This window comes from Phasianus colchicus, chromosome 6, assembly GCF_987193195.1.
Source record: "Phasianus colchicus chromosome 6, bPhaCol1.hap1.1, whole genome shotgun sequence".
Taxonomy (NCBI): domain Eukaryota; kingdom Metazoa; phylum Chordata; class Aves; order Galliformes; family Phasianidae; genus Phasianus; species Phasianus colchicus.
The window spans coordinates 37,337,206-37,357,701 of NC_143441.1; the positions used below are offsets into that span (position 1 = coordinate 37,337,206).

The window sequence follows — 20,496 nt, forward strand, 5'->3', positions numbered from 1 at the left end:
GTATCTATCTCACATGCAAAATTTGGAAAGCAGACAATGGTTCTATGAATTTGATATACTTTAGTTAAGACTGCCTCCAGTACTCCAGATTTATATATTGTACTTTAAAAGGACATACATCCAAATACCCAATGCATTAAAAAAATCTGAACAGTTGTCTGCAAGGATAGAGTTTGGAAAAAAAGTGTTTTCCACACAAACTGCTGTCAAAATTCTTTGGGAACTAGAAGTTCAGGTTGAACCCACATTGGAGAATTTTCCAAGCAGGATGCTTTAGGTCCAGAATTTCTCCAGGCTTGGTAAGCACCATCTCCATGTGCCAAGTGAGGAACTAACAAAGCTTGTCATTTCCAGTCCTGTTTCCCTGCACTTCAATTTGTCCAGATTTCAAATGTGGATGCTTCTAGAGGAGGCTTACCAGATCCAATTTCTATGGGCAGTTCCATTTCATGGTGCGTTAAGGTCTGAATAGAACTGGGGCTGTTACGTGTGTTTCATGGGAGAGGAAGGAACAAGAAGGAACAAAATGTCCCTGTTAATTGCAGGAGAGTTGGACAAGATGACCTTTGAAGTTCCGTTTCAACTCAAAGAATTTTTTGATTGTAAAAAGGGACCACTGAATGAAGGACTCTTGCTCCAAGTATTCCCATCCTTCTGGTAACAGGCAGTCCAGAAAAAAACATCAAACACAGAGGAGCTGCAAAGCCATCCTTACCATCCCCTGTAGGCTCTGCATGGCACATTTTGAAGAGCACCTGAAGGAAGCATGTGTCTGGAGCAGATAGGTCTGACCACCATCAGGACATGCAGCCTGGTGCCCCACTCCCAGGGCCTGGACAGCGGTGAGAGCTATGTGAGAAGATCATGCCTGCAGCTGGATAAATGCTGTGCTCAGTCCGGGCATCCTTCCCAGAGCTGCGGCTGGCCAGTGAGAGCATCCTGGTCTGGTTTTAATGATGGCTGAGCCCCAAATTCTGCCAGTCCTGAATCTCTCATGTCATCTGTTTGGAATCTCCAAAGGAAGACTTTTCTGCTTTTTTTTCTCTCTATGAACCATAGTAAAAAAAATCACAAAGGTGCTTGGTGCGCAGTTATTTTGGGGAGCATGAGATGTTTTAGAAAAACATCTGTGGATCCACACAGCTTTCCTTTGCTGTTTCTTGCAGTCAGCAGTTTCTTCAAGCATATACTGACGGCTCAAGCCCAGAAAAACTGTTGAAAAACAAATGAAAATTATTTTGGATAATTATTATATTTTTCTGGATGCAGTTGGGATAAATCTGGGGAAATAAATGACCCTAGGGTAAATTGAATTTTTTAGACAGATAATTAACATCTGGCTGTTGTCAGTAAATAATCCTTCTAAGAAAACCTATACCACTACTGTTACCTACAGATCTCTTGAAGGATTTTTGCCTGATTCAGCACAGACACAGATAAAAATGAAAAAGTACCATATCAAAGGAAATTCATGGACCTGCATATTCAGAATCATTAGCTCTGATGTTGTAATCAGATGGCTGACTCTGAGCTGATTAAAAGCTGCCAACTATTCATGAAGCCAAGCCAAGTGGCCAGATGTTGCCTCTGGAAGACTATTACCTACAGTTTTTGCATCAAGCACTTACGAAGTCCCATTTAAACAGCAGAGAAGAAGGCACAGAAGTGTTGCACAATGTCCCTGTGCATTTTGGAGTTGCTTGCTTTGAAGAAGTGAGAGCAATTTGGTAGGAAATGATAAGGACAAGCATAAACCTATAACACTGTCTCCAAATCTATGAAGGAAAATACTGCCACATTCTCACATGCTCACTTCTGTTCACATAAACGTTACCTATAAGTGCATCCTGAGTCCTTTAAGTGCTTACATGGCCAGTTAACTCATTTATAGCAGTTTACACTGTCAAAACTCAAATCACTGCGCTACACAAAATCACGTGCTCTGTGCATCCTTGTCAGCTTGCCAAATAGGATGCAAATGTATACATTTATCAGCCAGTCATCATATGTAATAATAGTAATTAGCAAATAGAGAGTCAAGCATAACACAAAATTGAAACAGTAAACATTGTTACTGGACGGTCTGCCGTACAGCACTTGCCACAGTCCCAAATGGCTCTTCTCTGGTCTGTACTGTGACAGCACCCTGTTTCTTCACAAGACCTGGGCTGACTGCTGTTTTTGTAGAGCATATGTCCTGAGGGGAGTTGGGCTCAGGCTCCTCAGTAGAAAGCTGAATTATTTCTGTGTTTATCGCTGTGGTAATTTTGTACTTGATTCTCCAGTGTGAATTACCCAAACTGAAATGAAAGGAGCTGTGAAAATTACCAACACAATGATAAAAGTTACTTCTGGTCAGGTTTTCCAAACTAGTCAGAGACTTAGAGGTACCCAGAAATATGCAAAGGAATTTTCAAAAATACAAAAAATACCTGTGTGAATCAGTTACTAAAATCTTACTGATACTGAAATCACTGGGAAGGAATCTGCTATTTTACCAGCTCTTGTCTGCGTATTTGCTCTGAAGGCCTTCTGCTTTTAGAAAGTTCATCAGTCAAGTGAGTGTTCTTGAGAAGTTTAGCTTGTGTTTACAAAGGATAGATGACTCTCTGGAAGGATTAATACTAATCAGGTGTAGTGGATAGAGCAACTTATCATCCTGTGATAAGTTGCCAAAATGGCCATCCAAAAACAATCCAGAGCTAGGTCCCTGAGGAAGGCATTGCTTTCTTACTCTCAGCCGAGATTACTTTCAGCTTTGCTTCCTCAAACAAAAGAAGAAGGTGTGCTTTGCTCCTTGTTCATTATTATTCTGACCATTACTAAATGGTTTCACTGGTGGAACCATTCACTGTGGTTTCACTGCAGTGGAACAGTGTCTGAGCTTCACGTGGTTTTCTGTCACAGGGCCAACTCGGTGACCTGGAACCCTCACAAGATGATGGGAGTCCCACTGCAGTGTTCAGCCCTGCTAGTGAGGGAAGAGGTACGTCCCAAAATCCTTGCTGCTCTGGCCCTGTCTGACATTTTGCTTCTGACAGTCCTGGATGTTTTCTTCATACATGTGTCATAGCTAATAATTGGCTAATGTGATGAGGGTTATAAAAGAAACTGAGAAACAGCTCTACTCAAAGGCTGAGAGTTGCGAGTGTAAAAGGGAATTAAAGCAGCTGTCTACCAGAAAAGATAGATCTAATTAATGGCAGTACCTTTACAGTATTGTGGCTTTGCATTCAGAATGCCTGTAGTAAAGTTGTAAGTGCATAGCTGTGTAACCCTGCTGGTTTCTGTGTGGTGTAAAACATAGCTGCAGGCAAAATCCCATCCTCTTAGGGTGAATGCTGTGGTATGAATGCAGTATGATATTTCATCCATAATTGGGGCTTCATTACACTTTCTAGACTTTTATGACAATTATTTCAATCCAGCTCTGATCCATATATCCACTTTGGGGCATATGGAAAATAAAAAGGGAGGACTAAGTTCACTTGGAAGAAGTAGTACTAGAACTTGAATTACCCTTCAAGCCTATAATTTTCATATAACCATCAGTTACTGGGACAGCTGCTATACAACCACTACTTAGTAGATCAGCTATCAAAAAGCTGGTTGCTGTTTTGCTAACAGCTGTACGACAGATTGTACACAAAGTGGTTGTGCTTAAGAAGAGAGAAGCTGGCTTTCATTTGCCCTCTGGGTCAGTCCTCTGAGACAAATCCCACCTGGTTGAAGTCAGTACCATCCTTGACCTCTGGTGAGAACAGATGGCTCAGATTAGAGAAAGCCAATTTCTCCACATCTCCCCCCGCATTTTACTATCTCAGTTTTGAGTTATATGTAAAGCTTAGATTTAATGATAAACAGCAAAGTTTTGAGTCTTACTGGGCTGGAAATTGCACTTTCAGCAACCGCCACAAGGTTTATCTTAAACTTTGTTGAGGACTGCACTAGAACCAGAACATGACTTTCTGCATTTCACTTAAGAAGCTAAAAAGAAACCTTATGTTTTTGTGGGCCAGGTTCTACACCTTGTTGGCTGCTGGCCCTCCCACAGAGCTGGCTCTCTAAACAGTGTCTACCAGCCCAGAAACAGCTCTAGCTGGCTCTTTCAAGTCCATATGCTCTTTTTCAAGGCTTTCCTTGCCATTTAAGCATCCAGTCTGAGCACTGCAGATTTCTGGGATAAGAACAACACCTCTAAAAAAATGAAAAAAGCAACAACAAGCAGAATTTTAGAGACCAAATCAATTATTAGAAAAGTGGTGTGAAAATCTTTACGTTAGTCATGAAATTGGCTTGATCTGAGTCAGCTAGGCATTTCCTTCAAGTGCCTTGCAAGGAAAGGAGGTAAAGGAACCACGACAAGGAGCAAAGAGTGAGATCCAAAAATGAGCTTAAGCATAATGATGCTGAGAATTATAGTGTCCAGAGTTCATTTAAAAAAACCCTTGGCTCCCTCTGGGAGTGGCTTACACATTGCTGCGCCATGTCCTCGGCACTGAATGAGACGAGAAAGACTTAGGCCACTGAGCAACCAAGTTTGGTATCCCTCTTTTCTTTCAGTCTTTCTCTTGCCCTTGGACACATATTATGCTGAATTTGGGTGCTTGTATTTTCTGCTGTGCAGCCCCTTACCCAACACAACCCTCTAACAGTAGAGTGGCACAATGACATTTATGTATCTCGGTTTCGATAAGGGACTGATGCAGAGCTGCAATCAGATGCATGCGTCCTACCTCTTTCAACAAGACAAGCACTACGACCTGTCTTACGACACTGGGGACAAGGCTTTGCAATGTGGGCGGCACGTTGATGTCTTCAAGCTTTGGCTGATGTGGAGGGCAAAGGTAGGACTTCCTGCAGTATTCTTGTTTGCAGTAAAATAATGCACACCAGATACCAGTTTCTCTTCTGCAATCATCATGCTAGAAAATACCTGACCTGAATTTTCCATATATAACATGAAAGAAAGAATATTATTGTTTTCTCTTTTTTATACTTTTAACAGTTTAGCTTCAAAGAAGAGCACGTGGTTTTGAAACTTGAACTCCATGGCTTTGCATAGCATTTGCTTTGTGTAACTGTAGGAGTCTAACAGCATAAATCATACATCTAAGAATGTTGCTATGTCCATTTCTGGAAGTAAAAAGATGTTTTATTTTAAAGACATTCAGAAACTAAGCATGGCAAATTGAGACTGGAATATGTAGTTTCGTTCTACAAATGAGATATGTAGATACCTTTTGGAGGAGTTGGAGAAAATTCATCAAAATCTGTTCTCAATGTAATCACCAGATCTAATGATTAATTCATCTGTACTTGTCCAACGTTGCTAAATAAGTTCTTCCCTGTATTTACTCAATCTTATTATGTGAAGTTGCCCCAGGTTTTTTCAGAGGAGATGACATCACTGTTTTCATTTCCAGAAAACCTTAAAAGATCCTCAAATGCTTCATTAAAGCTCTCCAAACAATTCAGAGACAGACACGCAGTATGGCTGGATGTGTGGGGCTGTAGAGAGGAGGATGCAGGCTGCTGTGGCTGCAGTAGCTTCTGTACTAACCGGGATCCCCGGGCTGCAGGCAGTTGTAGCCAAATCTCTCTTTAGCTCTAGGCTTTTCTCCTGGGGCTCCTACCTCTACTTGGTTTTCAAAATCTCTGTACACAGAGGGATAATGACACGGGCTTTTAAGTCAGTTCTGCACTGCCAGAATAGATTTAGGAAGGATACCTCTCCATTACTCAGAGACATTTTTTCTTTTAAACCTCGTTTTTTCGATATGCCTTGTACTTTTTCTCCTCTCACACCCCACTTGTAATACTAATGTTGCAAACTAGGATGTGTATTTCCTAAGTGGTTTAAATTTATTCCAGCTGTTGGTTCCCCTTCCTCCTTCTTCAAGCTGGATCCTTCATTTGTGGCATCTCAGCTGGTGACTGCAGGAACAATCGTGATGTCACAGGCAGATGATTAGGACTTCTGCCTGAGAAGAAAAAGCAGGATTTGTGGGGGTCTTACAGACATGGCTTCTGACTTGATGAGGTGTCAATTAGAATAAAAGGAGTGAAAGCACCAGGGAAGTGGGGCAGTATTTGAACAAAATGTGCATTTGCACAGACATCAGGCTTGTCCCAGAAAGCACATTTTTGTGTTTAATTAAAAAATATGTATTATTGGAAAAAGCCCCATCTCATCACCTTTCAAAGATTAAAGTCCCCTCTTCTGAAAATGGTCTGAAACACACCATGTGTGGAACTCAGCATCTTCCTGTGAAGACACAGTTTTGTGCCAGCCCAGGCAACTCTGAAAAATCCACCACTGAGAGCACCCTCATCATCAATGCTATCAGTGTTTTGCTGAGAACTGAGCTAGCATCAAGGGCTTACTTGCAGAGGTAGCAATAGGGGATCCAGTAGCAAGACCTGCATGAGTTGCACACAGGAGAGCATCCTTCACTTGACAGAACTGCATCCTTCATCTGTCCCATACTGATGTCAGAGCACTATCTAATGAGTGTTGCATGGGCCTTTCGCCGTGTCTGGTCACAGAACAGTCACTCTTTTTTTTCTCTTTTCTCTAAAGGGAACCACAGGATTTGAAGCACAAATTGATAAGTGCTTGGAACTTGCAGAATACCTATACAACAAAATAAAGAACAGAGAAGGGTATCAAATGGTGTTTGATGGAAAGGTATGTACTATAACTGCTTTTTTCCAGTTGGTCACCTGAACTTACTGTAGATACCAGGACGCTACCAACAGGTCAAACCTACAGCACGTGATAGCACTCAGTGCCCTTGTATCAAAACCTGTTATTGTGCTGATAACCTTCTTCCTTAGAGGACCCAGGGACGAGGCATAACTTACCAGTTTGTACAATGTCACCCCACTTTACCTAACAGTGACATCTCAGGATAAAGCACAACACGCACAGTCAGAACCAGCTTTCAAACAGTAAAAAGCAGCTGTTGTTTTGTAATTCCAGGGTCTGTTAGGAATGCGGGTTGCAGCACAACGTGAGGCTGGTACTGCTCGGGCTCATGTGGCAGCAGTGACACCATGTTCCTTCAAACATGTTGCTATGCAGTTTATTTCCCACACCTTGCACATCATCACTGAATTTGGTCCATTGAGTCTGATGATTGGTAGAGATACTGACAGCAGTCAGAATTTCTGTAGCTCACATGTTCAGCGTAGAGAAACACAGCAAGGAAAGCAACTGCTAGGAGACTGCAAAAATACACAAAATGTCAGCTGATTCTGCCTTCCCACTTCGTGCTCCCACATTAAGTTAAACTAACTAGGATGCATATGAATACAGAAGATAGTGGAATCAAACAGAGCAGTAATAAATTTTATTATATATACAAAAATGTTAGACTATTTCATATACCACCTGTGACTGCTGTTTACAGGTCTGGATTCTGCATTATGCTGTCATGTAATAACAGTAAATGGCACAGTCCTCACCTCTAAATTATCTCTGATATTCTCTTGCCTTATCCATACGTTCCCTTCAGCCTCTGGGGGACAGCACCTACAAAATCTAGATGCTTCTCAGGAGGGGGTAAATATATTTGCACATCTGGGTGATGTATTTCTGCAATTGACATCCTAGAAATAAATTGCCTAAAAATTATCCTTTCTGCATTAATAACGATGATGACTCTCAGTGGACCACAGTAATGAAAACCATTCATTGCTGTCACAATATGATTCATGAGAGGGGGAGACAGCGTGAGTTTAATTGCAATTGAGATATTGTGAGCATTTCTTACAGTGTAAACCACTGTTATTCTGTGCTTAGCCTCAGCACACAAACGTCTGCTTCTGGTATATACCTCCCAGCTTGCGCAGCATGGAAGACAACGAAGAAAGGATGAGCCGCCTCATGAAGGTAAGCAGTGTCCCCAGGGTGTCATGCACTGAGCAGCAAAGACCTTCCGGGCAGGCAGGCCCAGAAATGATCTTCAGGGCATAGGGTCTGGTCAGCTGGCTGTATTCTGGCAGATGACACTTTCACGGTCATCTTGCTGCAGTCTGGCACTTCACTTTGGCCTCCAAGTTCAATATTCTTGAGCTGGCCTCTTCTCTGGAGTTCTTACTGAAACCCTGTGTATATTCACTGAGGTTAATGTAAACAGCAATGAATGAGCCCCACGGATGCAGCAATATGTATGCACTTTGCCATACAAAAAGAAGATGGAAAACAATTGCAACTTGTTTTGAGCACCACAAGAACCAGTTACCATGTGCTAATTGCCTGTGAGCAAAACTGAGAAAGTAGGGGGGAAATTCCCCAGTGATTTAAAGAGCAGGACAAAGAAACTGGATAAACCCAGTATATTTCAAATGAGCCATTTATTCCTTAGCCATTTATTCCTTAATGGAGGTTAACTGCTTTATCAATATTGGACTGATTTTCACCTTAACAGCTTCTTACATCTCTTCATCCTACAAAAAAAAAAAAAACAAAAAACAAAAAAACAAACAAATCCCATCTGCTTTTTAGTTATAATAATAGTAATAGTATTCATCATCATCATCATCCCCTGCTTCTTGTTGAACACCACTGCAGGTGGCACCAGTGATAAAAGCAAGGATGATGGAATATGGGACGACCATGGTGAGCTATCAGCCTCTGGGAGACAAAGTGAACTTCTTCCGGATGGTCATCTCAAACCCAGCAGCAACTCATCAGGACATTGATTTCCTGATTGATGAAATAGAGCGCCTGGGACAAGATTTATAATAACCGGGTGTGAAAGGCTGTTCCTGGACCTCTAAGTAGACAATTAAGTTGTCACAAACTGTGCGAATGTATTTGTAGTTTGTTCCAAAGTAAATCTATTTCTATATTGTGGCGTTGGAGTAGAGTACAGTTTAAAATCAAAAAAAACATGGCTCCTTTAAAGTCCTTTCCTGAGTTTTAGAATACCTCGTTAATAATTAGCTTCACAAAAAAGCTGCATTGAAACAAATGAGGAAGAACAGAAGATGTTTAAAATTTTATCCCAAATTTTAACACGGGGACTAGTTTAAATTAAAAGCAGTCAGACCAAATGATGCCAAATTTGCCCCAAATGGTGACAAAATCAAATTAAGGGAATAGGGAGAGGGTAGTGAGAAACAGAGCATACAAGCTGTTTGTTTAAAAGTGGAAGTATTTTGCCTTTTTCATAGTATTAGAACAGAATTTCTAATTTACCTATAACAGTAGTTCAAATGTATTTAAATAGGTATAGTTTTACAAAAGGAAATATATATATATATATATAAACCCTATTTTGTAAAATATATATTTTTGTTTTATATGGGTTATAAAACTGCAAGGACAGAAGCTGAAAATTAACTAGAATTCTTTTTCTTTTGATGGAGGTGCCTCAAGTATTTATTACTGCTTATTTTAAATCATAAGCCCACATACATTCTGAAGAGGTACCCATACCTCATTTCTCCATGTCACATGGATTGTAGGTCTCCAGGGTTGATTACCGGAAAACCTCAAGAGTACTGCAGCTCTTAAAACCACTTAATAAGATCAATTACAGTACAACAATAGGATGCTATTATTCCTAATTATGTTTCCCACTTGGCCTAACTAAGCAGACGCACAATCAATCTACAGCGCTAACCAAGACTGAAATAAGGTTGTATTTGGATGGTTTCTTTGTCCTGTGGTAAAAAAAAGCCTATCCAAAAAGTCACGTGTCTGAATAAGTGCTTACATCATAACCATTTCTGCTCTGAGCAGTACAAAACTGTACAAAATATGAATTGCCTGGAATGCTTTCTAAAGAAAACTTCATTAAGAGGGGAAAGGCTTCTTATGGATGTACAGGTCTGCAGGACGAGGCCTAAACTAGACATGACCGTAATCCAGATGGCAGTGTTGGAGGTTGTTTGAGGTTGTTGGAGGTTGAGTAACAAACTGTGTTGTCAAAGGTTCTCCCAACACTGGACTATGTCCTTTGCTACAACTTTTTAAATGTCAGCAAATGAATGAACTTAGGCCGCATCTGCCTAGAATAGCCCATGCAGAGCCTCAGCAGCCTTAGAAGCCATGGGTATGACTCTTGCAGAACTCATTGCTGCCCCATTCCTCACCATTAGCAGTGACTCTGAGAAGGCAGCTGATGTTTATCCTCTTTTCCCCTTCAACAGCTGGAAGTGTCGGTAGGAATTACGGGGCTCAGGTCTGTCTATTTATAACCCTACAAAAGTTTTGGTTTTAACTTTGCCTTCGTGGCCAACTTGTGTTTGTAAAGCAATATTGTTTTGCTGGCTCTAACATACTTGAAGAGAAAATAAAAAGTGCAAGTGCAATGTGGTTTTAATTTAATCTAAAATAAATTAAGTATTAATTCAACGTAATATCATGAGGACGTGAAGTAAGAGGAAATAGTGTCTGTAATTGTGTTGCCTTTATTATATTGATAGTACTGTTTTGTCACCTCAGATTGAGGCTGTGCACTTTAGATTTAAACTGTACAATGTTGCAAATCAACATGTGTTGCTGTATAAGCTTGTACAATATATTATTGATATGTCATTATTTGTGCGGTTGTAGTATTGACTCTTGATATTGTAAGAACTGCATTTACGCCAGTCCCTCTGCTATACCTTTGCTTGGTAAGAACCTCTCCTTGTGGGCTTTTAGGCAGCCCTCAACTCATTTGGGTGTGTCGCCATGGCTACCTATGGTGCATACTGTGGCAATTTGTTCTGTAGAGGAGGTGCCAGTTGTGGCAGGAAGGACTTCAATGTAACCTACTCCAAATGTGCCACATCCACCAGTCCAACCACTGAGATACTGAGTAGAGCAGCAAATTACAGCCTTTCTTGCTGTGAAAAAGGCAAGCAAAGAGCATAGACATAAGAAGTATGGGGACAATGGTGAAGGTGATCAGTAGCCTGGTTACATCTTGCATGTGCAATTCTGTTTTAAACTACTAAGTGCATACGATGTATTTATTAGTTGTGTGTGCCAAACCAAGATTCACATTTGGTGTTCCAGGAGAACCAGCATTTTTTTCCACATTACAATGTTTATTGCAGCCAGGAAAGAGTGGCACAGCAACCTGTTCTTGTGTTTGACCAAAGTATCTTATCTGTGTTGTTGATCTAAATCCAAATAAAAGTGTAAAATGTGGCTGTGGGTCTTGTCATTAGCAGCACCGATGGGCACTGTGCAAAAACCAGATTTGTCATGTGTGCCATTTCGGAGCAAGGCCCCAATAAAGAGAATGTTTAATTGTACCCCTTTCTGTGTCTCTGGATTCTTTTTTCGCAGCAAATGCATTCTGTTAATTACTGTAACATAAAAACAGTTTCATCACCAGACCCTTTTTGAGGCTATTCTCAGAATCAGCATAAAAGTGTAAATCTGCCATCTGCTACTCCTTTACCTTATCTTTACAAGACGTATTTAGTTGCCTTATTCTCCCCAGACAAGCTCAATAATTTTTTATGCTTTGTTTTGTCTTTTCATTCTACGAGCACTTATCCCCAAATTAACCATCAACCATAATCAGCCTGCAGCACAGCAGTGAAAGCAGTCAGGGCGCTTTCCAGGGCAACATGAGCTATACAATGGCAACATTTTAAGAGGGCCATGAAATAAAGACAAAACAACTGATGGAAAAGTTAAGATTTGAGTCCCCATGTCTCCCCTGGCCGAAGGCCTCATTCTTCCAAAATCTGCCACCTGTCTGCCCTATTTTCCTTCCGCCATCTGAAGAGCTGCACAGACTACAATAGATACAGAGAAAGAAAAGAAAATGATGCTGTTAAAATACAGCATTTAGGATGTTTATGTTCAACATGAGATTTTGTTTGCTATTTCTGTAAGTCTGCAGCAGAGTTTGAGATGAATGCCTGTGCACAGTACCTGGCTCAGCTAGAAGCTCTATAAGGAGATATAGAGTGAGAAACACTGGGTGGTGAATGTTCTCCTTGCCCTGATGAAGCTCTTTGGTTGGTGTTGGGACAGGAAGTACTGTTACCATTTTTGCCTACTCTCACGTGTGTGTGCATGAAGCCTGGTTTTTGCTGTAAGCCCGTTGCACCCCACGCTGTGTGACATGTCCCTGTGAGATGGGATTGGAGCAGATCTGCCTGTGGCAATCAGGGACTTCCTGGCAACTCCTGGGGAAGGCAGGAAGGTTGGTGAGCAAGAAGTTCCTGTAACAGCCTGGGTAACAACTCTCCACTGAGACTGCTCTCCTTTGAGTTCTCACATCAGAACTAAAGTTGCTTAGCTGTTTCCCTGCTCTTTACCATGAAACCCCTAGAAAAGCATCTGCACAGGGAGAAACAGGGATCTATAAGAGGAGATGACTAAACTCATTGTGAAAGTGTACCTCACAGCAAGCTTGTGTCTGCCATTGGCCACTTCCCATGCTGCTGAGCATTCACACAAAGTTGCAGGAGCCATCACTCCCTCAGGATGCTCCAACCACCCCTCCACCTCACTGTGCTGCATCTGCCTCTCAACATCCTTCACCTGCATCCTGCCCATCTCATTCCTCTTGCTCCTTTCCCACAGATGTATATGAATATCTCATCCATCTTTAAAACTTGATGAGACCTTCTTTAAAAATGCAGCTTGCAAGTTAAAACTCTATCCAAGAAGTGCTGCTGAAATGATGGAGGAAGAGTCTAGAGGAGCTTTTTGCACGAGAACTGGCTCATGGTGATGAAGTCTGTAGCTACAAAGAACAGCAAGATATCTTTTTAAAGGGATTTCTTGACAATGTGTTTGCCTGGAGAAGTGACATTTAGTAACTAATACTTACTGAGAGGCTAATGCAGAAGCAGCAAATATAGATGGGCTCTCCTGCAAAACCCCAGCCCTGAAGCCACATTAGTCAGAGTACCAGAGAGGCAGAGGGGCAGGTGGTAGTAGGAGAGGCTTTTCTGGACCATCCAAGGACATGGCCAATGAGGTGGTTGGCTCTCCAACCTCTATGACTGTGGTTCCTTGTGAATATGGTCCTCCATAAACAGCTTTCAGAAGGGACCCAGAGAGAAGCCCTTACCTTCCCTGAAGACATAGCTCCAAGAATGGCAAATTTAAATACCAATTTAATTGTTTAAAACTCATATTCCAGCACGGTTAAGGAAGAAACAAAGCAAGACAGAACTCAAGTAGTGGTAAATTTTCTATATCATCTGACTTAGAGCTAGGCTAACCGACAAGCAGAAAATTATCCTAAGTAGGAAATGAGTCCCATAGAAATCCACAGGATACTGTCTATAATGTGCCAATGTCTTAGACTTACAATGTCTGCATTATCAGTTTTCTGACCAGCTTAAGTAAAGGGAACAATTTGACCATTAGGGGAAAGCCAGGTTCTGCAGCTGGAAGAATTACAGAGCTGGTTTTGCTGCTCACTGGGAAGACAGAATGGCTCTGGGTTGTGGCACTGTTAATTATGTCACAGAAGGAGGCAGGTGTATAGATTTTACAGTGTACTGTGGAGCAAGAAATTGGGTCTGAGATTACAGTCAGAGAAAAAAGGATGATGTGCTTCTTTTTTGTGTTAGAATAAAAGCCTATGTACCTTGAAACTCTTGCATTAGGAAGAAAGATGAAAAATCTGTTACATAAGTTCACATTGCAAGAACAGAGCAAAGGCTGTTTACTTAAGGCCCAGAAAAGTCACGAGTTGAGCAAGGGTGGAAAACTCCAATGATCTCACCTCTCCACAACAAATACCCCTAATGCCTAGTGCCACATCCTTCAAATGCTTTCAGACATCTAAGTTCCATGATAGGAACTGGTTTAATCCCAGCCCTCAAAACCACTCATTCTCAGTCTGTGACCTTAAAGCCACGTGGATGATTTCTCAGAGGTCTATGACTGATAACCGGGGAGAAAAAGTTCATGTATGGTGGTGATGAGTTGATGGTTGGACTAGATGATCTTAGTGGTCTTTCCCAACCTTAATGATTCTGTGGTTCTGTGATTCTGTGTACTGCTCTGCAGTGTATGAGATTTCTAAGGGGGTCCTCACAGCCTGCAGAGAGATTTTAAAGACTCACAAACCTGAAGAGCTTGAAAACTCCACAACTGGGCGATGGCTCCTTCTGAAACACTTCATTTCACATTACAAGGAGCAGTGACTGGTGTAACACTGGCACTTGGCCAGTGATTGTACAAGATTTTACATGTGTGACAGCCAGAAGTTACACTCTGCACAACGGACATTAAACTAGCATGCCGGACAGGGAGTATGAGAACAGCTATCCATAATTGGCCCCATTACCAAGATACTATTATTATTTTATATGATCCCATACATTTCCATTTTCTCCCACTTCTGCTCTTCCTGCAAGATAGACATCTATTTTCCTACCCATCCATCTCTGTTCCAATAATTAAAATAGTTCTGGGAGAAAGAACAGATGTTTGGGACTTGATGTAAACATGCTTTTCTTCTCTGAGAAATTAAAAGGAAATGGTTTGTGTTATAATGGGGAGCTGCAGACCACAGCTTTTTAAAGACAGGCTATAAAGGGCGATGAGGCAGTGCAGCAGGGGACTGCCAACAGAGCTCCCCAGGTGAACCCTCCTGTGCAGAGGCAGTGCCCATCATGGGAAGCTGCTCCACAATGATCCTTGCCAAATGGCTTACTCTACAAAAGCTGATGCAGCTAATTTCCCCATTCAGATGAACCACTGCTGTTTGCAGTGCATTGGCACCCAGCTGAAGCCCAAGCTTTCTGCCAGTTAATGCTGTCACTCTGTCAGAGGCAACTGCTCTTACAATGAGATCTGAAAGCATGGCAGAGGCTTGATGGATACAGCTTGCCTCAGGACTTTGTCTCACATTAAAGCTTTTCACTTCCACCACTCTTTTCCTTCTGATCAGGAGAGAACAAGGGAACAAAATACAAAGTTTTCAGAGAATCCAGAGCTGCTCCATTTCCTTTCACTAGTGTTCATATACAGGACTCCCACCAAGGTGTCTGACAACTCCTCGCCGCTACAAAAAGCTCAAAGAAACCAGGGCAATGTTTCTGCTCAGCTCTTGCATAGAGTATTCCCGGTGAGCAGACTAATAGAGCTATCTTTCCTAGATGGAATGGGATATTGCATCTTCCTCCTGCCATGGGCACTGAGGTTCTGTCTGGGAGCAGAACAGATCCAGTCCAGTCATGGATTTATTTCCATATACATTCTCCATCTTTTGTTAGGAACTTAGAAAGATAGAATGACATAGGTTGGAAAGGATATTAAAGAGCATCCAGTCCACTCCCCTGCTGTGGACTTTCTATGCCTTTGATTTTTGCATCATGTTTGGGCAGCTTCTCTAGAAAATTCGGTCTACATCCAATTTGCAAGAATGAGAATTAAATCATGTTAACAGTGATACTGATGAGAGTTGATGAGGATAATATTAATAACATGCAGAGTGCCTTAGGTAAGCTCTTACTATCAGGCAGATGTGTGACAAATCTGGAAAGAAGCTTTGGTAGGAATTTTTAGACTGCAAGATCACCGTTGGATTATTTTCTATAGTGAAACTTTGGATAAAAATATAATCATTTCCTGCTAGCAGTCTACAGACACTGCCTCAGGAATTAGTATCCAATAGGCAATGATAAATGGCAGGGTGTGAAATATTACAAGGACCTCTGCATCTCACTCTGTCCATTCACCTTCAGTAAAAATGAGCTATGCTACTGCTTCCTCCAGAGGCACAACCAAGAAGATTTTTGCCTATTTAAATTTCACATTTATTAAAATTTCAGTAGATGCCAGTAACTGAAAGAAATACATGGAAGTGAAACACAAAATAATATGTAGATTTAACAGTATTTCTTAAAAGCACCAGTTGAGGCAAACACTGTAGTTGGTGCCTGTTTGTGCATAATATGTTCAATTTGTGTTGGCTCATCCCCCCCTTTTGCCATTTTTCTTAATTCACAATTGACACTAAATTCACAGTGTCAGGTTTTTATGAGCTGTGTCTGCAGGAACATCACCGAGCAAAGCACATCTTGTTGGTAAAATGCTGGCAAACCAAACGGTAGGCACAGCTCTTCCTTAGCCATTGCTTCTGAAACAAACTGCCTTTTATTTTTGAAAGTCTGCCACAGATGACAATTTGCAATCGCTTTTCTTCTTTTCTTTAGCAACAGTCATGAAAAAAGATAAAAAAGATAAAAATAATCAAACTCAAAAGCCTTTAAGTGATTGGATGCCTCAATTGCAATGAAGTTGAAAATAATGACTTACTATCATTCTTGAGAGTGATTTCTGTGCAGTAACTCTGGTAGGAATCTCAAATTGTAGCTATTGATCACTAGCTTTGCTATCTCCCACACAGATAGTCTGGCTTTTTTTCCACACTGTCGGTAACCTCCCTTGCTCCCAGGCTTGTTTTTAGAGTGAACCAGCTAATCCTTTTCAGTGGGAACTGGTCACATTTGACACAAAAGGTCACCACAGAGCCTGATCCAAACAGACAGCACAGATGCAGCCTGCACCAGGTTTGACATTTTTCCACATTACATGGGCCCAGGCAGCTTCAAAAATATTCCTGCTCTCCCTCACGTACACAAAAAACAGCCCCGTGTTGTGTGTAAAGACATTCTGCACACTTCAACTGAGTGCTCTCATAACTGAGAGGCACTGAGGGACATGATTATTGGGCACGGTGGTGATGAGTTGATGATTGGATTAGATGATCTGAGTGGTCTTTTCCAGCTTTAATGATTCTATGACAATTCCTGCACTTTAGACCAAGTGAAGAACAAATAATAGTTAAGTCTCAAGACTACCCCATGGTACCCCAAAGACATATGGTCTGGGTGCTCTAGGGTGTGGATGTGGCCAAAAAGCTCCCCAAAGTGCTGGCCTTCAGCATGATGAGTAGGAGCCAACCCATCCAGATGGCCAAGGAGGTTTTTGTGTCAACCCACAAAAGTACAGTAGGTATGATGACAGGGGTGAGGCATTCAGTGAGTCTGAGCCCACTCCTACTCCAAACAACTCATAGTGGGGTTAGGATACCCCAGGATATCTTTCTTCAGTTGTTTCTGATAAGGTTCAGATAAGGTCTGCTAAGGCCTTGAAGGTTCAGACAAGAAATAATGCATCAAAAACTCCAGCAGAGAAGTTTAAATTCAATGTTAGAAATATCTTTTCTTTGGTAAAGGTCTCAGACAATCAGTGTTACAACACAATACAAACACAAGAAAATATAGTAATTATCCTTTACCTTATGAACTGTCAGCTCCCCAAACTGCTGCTACCTGCACTGACCAGACAGTTCACCGGAGCTCCTAAACCATTAAATGTTTCAAAACACAAAAGAAAATTTGAGAATCTTTTTAATTCTCAGATCTGACTAATGCAAGAGACATGAGAACAAGAAGGGAGCTGTACATCCCACAACCTCCACACAAGCTGTGTTTGATCCAGCTTCTGACTGAGTCCATGGCAGAATTCCCACTGACTGCAAATGGGCATGGACTGAGTTTAAGAGCCACATCACTTACAGGATGTTGGGGCTGCCTGAACTAATGCTTGTCTGTTTGGATGCCATTTATGGCTCCTAACAAATTGGTTGAGCCCTGGGGCGAGGCAGAGCCCAGCAGACAAACCCCATGGAGACCACTGGTCTCACCACAGCCTCACAGCCCGCAGCCTGCAGCAGCCAGCACTGCATATTCATCTGCTTTCTTGAGAGGTGAGGTGCTGCCAAAGTACTACAGGTCTCTGCAGGGTGAGCAGACTGGTTCTAGGCCTAAAAGGGTAAGTATTCAGGTTGTGTGCATGAGGTAATGTGGATAGTTGCCAGAGATTGGAAGGCATCTTCAGTAGTCAGACAAAAAGGGAAAGCACTTTTGCCTTGAATAATGGAGAGGGAGAAATGAAGATGTAAGAATGAAGAGAGCAAAGAGACTTGGAAGAGAAATACTGGACTTTTTAGTTTTTATCATGGAAGCAAAAAAAAAAAGTAATTCCTGATCAACAAAATGCTGCTGCTAAAATTAGCTTCCTTTTGGGATTATCTAGCACCTTGCACTGCCTGTCAATGGGAACGTGGGCTGTGAGTTGTGCATTACCTGCAACAAAACACATCAACGCGCTCTTTCTGCATCGTTTTGCCCATGACAGCAAATGGACAAAATGATGGGTGCCACACACTCTTAAGTGCAGCAGTTGCTGCTTGTGGGGACATCCTTGCTCTTCAGTGGTGCTCTGAAGCAGTGAAGGACCAGCAGGATGCTGCCACTGCTTTTGGGCATCCTTAGAGAGCACAGGAGGCTGCTGTTGAGCCAGGTGCCCTATCTTGTGTGCACCTGTAGTGGTGTCCAAAAGTCTTCCAGCTGCATGCAGCGCTTTAGGTATAAAGCAGCCAACTACCAGAGTTAAACCAGCTGTAGTTTGAGCATTCCAATGTGAGAACTCCAGCTTTTGTAAATGTAACTGCTTGAATGCCCACATTTCTCATATTGCAGATAGAGAAAGGAGGGTGCTTCAAGGCACTCATAAGGAAAGATGCCCTTGCAGTCACCAAGCTAGAAAAACAGAGAACAGTTAGGTGCACAGAAAGTGGTATGACACTAATGTAAATCTTTGGCTTCTTGCAGCCAAGGGCAAAACTTGAATTTATACAGAAAGCATGAAAGCACAGCCATTGCAGTAAGCTGAGTATTTTAAATCTATAGATCAACTGCAGGTCCCTGACATGGAAGATGTGCAATTTTTACTGACTGCAAGAATTTCAATTTAGAAAGAAATAAAAATAAAAAAAGGGATCCCAGTTAAGACTTGTCATTTAAGTGAGAAACTAAAATACTCTGAGTTGTGACAGCAGCTGCCTGAGGCTGCCTGGCAGCTGTGTCCTGGCCACAGGAACAGAGCTTGCTCCTCAGCTGCTGGGTGAGATTCTGGCCCTGCAGCAGTCAGCAGAAAAACTCCCATTCATTATCAGTGTGGAAGGTTCTCCCTGACAGCCTCACTCCATTGTAAACTTGGTAGGTTTTCTCCATACTAAGGACAGTGTTTTCACAGTAGATTGCTGTTTTCTGTATCACATGGTTATGATCTTGTTGCTCTTCCAAAAATCCTGCTTCCAGGGAGTGACAGCTTTGGCTGCTTAATAGAAACCAGAATGTAATGGGACAAAGGGCAGGAAGATGCTACAGACATCAGGCATCAACAACACAGAGCTCCATGAAACAAGAGGAGAGGAAGGACTTGCCCAGCATCCCAGTACCCAACCAGAGGGCTGGGGGAACTGCCGCTGAAGATACTGCTGCCATTCAGGAGATGGATTTCTCTGTGAGACTCTTCTGTAATTTCTCTGTACCTCAGCTGTACGCAGGGGACCTTGTAATTTCTCTCCCAGTGGCTGCTTTTAACAACCTGAAATGGTTTGTTTTATTTTTACCCTGGATGTCATTACTTTTAAAAAGAGACAAGCTGTCCCAGAATGGTGCAATTAAATTGTTAAACTGGCTAATAGCTCAGCAGAAGCAGCTGGGCTGTGCTTTACCCTCCATTACCAGCCAGCTGGAGAAAAAATGCTGATACCATTAAAAGGCATTTTAAAAATGATGACAATGATTCCTAATATTTTTACTAGCCACATATTTTAATCTGGGCTTTCTAATTTCCAATATTCATAAATTCATTACAAAAATAATTCCCCTCATCTTATTTTCTCACAGCATTTCTAGTACATTAATCTCTCTCTCGTCAGTACCTCACTTATTTTTTAATTTCTTTCCCTCTCATGTTCAGACCCATATCACACTTTGTCTTCATCCAATTTTACTGTCATATGTTTATAAAGACAATGTTCTTATCAGAGAGGCACACATCAGAGATGAATAGCAGTGTGGAATTAAACCTGCAGAGCTGTGAAGAGAAGAAACCTTGGCTGTACTTTGTAGTTAACCTGCCTGGGAACATTTACTCTTCTATAGAAGACATTTTTAGATCGTGTAGCTTAAAAAAAGAGAAGTTCAAAGCACAGGTAACTGGGCTGGTTTGGGAAAGGGTGAGTCAGAGAGATTAGGGCTGGAAGTCAGGCTTCCACACTGCAGGAATTAATTGCTTGCTAAAAGGAATTGCTGGGGCATAGGAGGAGGGTTGCTTTTGGTGAGCAGCAACAGAGAGCAGAGAGCTGCCTGGTGCTTTCACATTTCAGCCCTCTTCTAGCACAAATTAAGACTGTGTGTGAGGGGGGAGGTTGAAAAGCCAAGGCAGGGGTAGGTACAGCTGCTGTGGCAGCAGCAGGAGGTGAGGCTGCTCACAGCCCACTGCTTCCAACTCAGTCTGCTGCTGAGAGCAGCCCTAGCACAGGGCTTCCAGGGGGTCCTGCTTGCCTCCATGTTGAGTGTGTGCCAGAATACTATTTAAAAAGAAAAATGTTGCAGGTATTGGAGGTGTTTCTGTGCGGTTCAGCTGGTAGATGAAGTCCTGGCTGTGCTGAAGCCAGTGCCCACTGGGAATCTTTGCTGTTTGCTCCT

At 42.0% G+C, this 20,496-nt stretch overlaps 1 protein-coding gene and 1 long non-coding RNA gene across 2 annotated transcripts in view; one reads left to right on the top strand and one right to left on the bottom strand.

The window, feature by feature from the left end:
- The window catches only part of GAD2 (glutamate decarboxylase 2), a 30,918-nt gene extending 22,042 nt beyond the window's left edge, over positions 1 to 8,876 (top strand). The window contains exons 12-16 of the mRNA XM_031614432.2: positions 2,908 to 2,986; positions 4,698 to 4,847; positions 6,584 to 6,691; positions 7,808 to 7,897; positions 8,579 to 8,876. Coding sequence (XP_031470292.1) covers positions 2,908 to 2,986; positions 4,698 to 4,847; positions 6,584 to 6,691; positions 7,808 to 7,897; positions 8,579 to 8,752 — 601 coding nt within the window. The 3' untranslated portion in view covers positions 8,753 to 8,876. The remainder of the gene's footprint in view (positions 1 to 2,907; positions 2,987 to 4,697; positions 4,848 to 6,583; positions 6,692 to 7,807; positions 7,898 to 8,578) is intronic.
- LOC149917541 (uncharacterized) lies at positions 885 to 6,474 on the bottom strand. Its single transcript, XR_016467835.1, has 3 exons — positions 6,388 to 6,474; positions 5,241 to 5,984; positions 885 to 1,212 (listed from the first exon to the last, which is right to left on the bottom strand). It is a non-coding gene; the product is annotated as an uncharacterized LOC149917541 (long non-coding RNA).
- Positions 8,877 to 20,496: the final 11,620 nt, after the last annotated feature.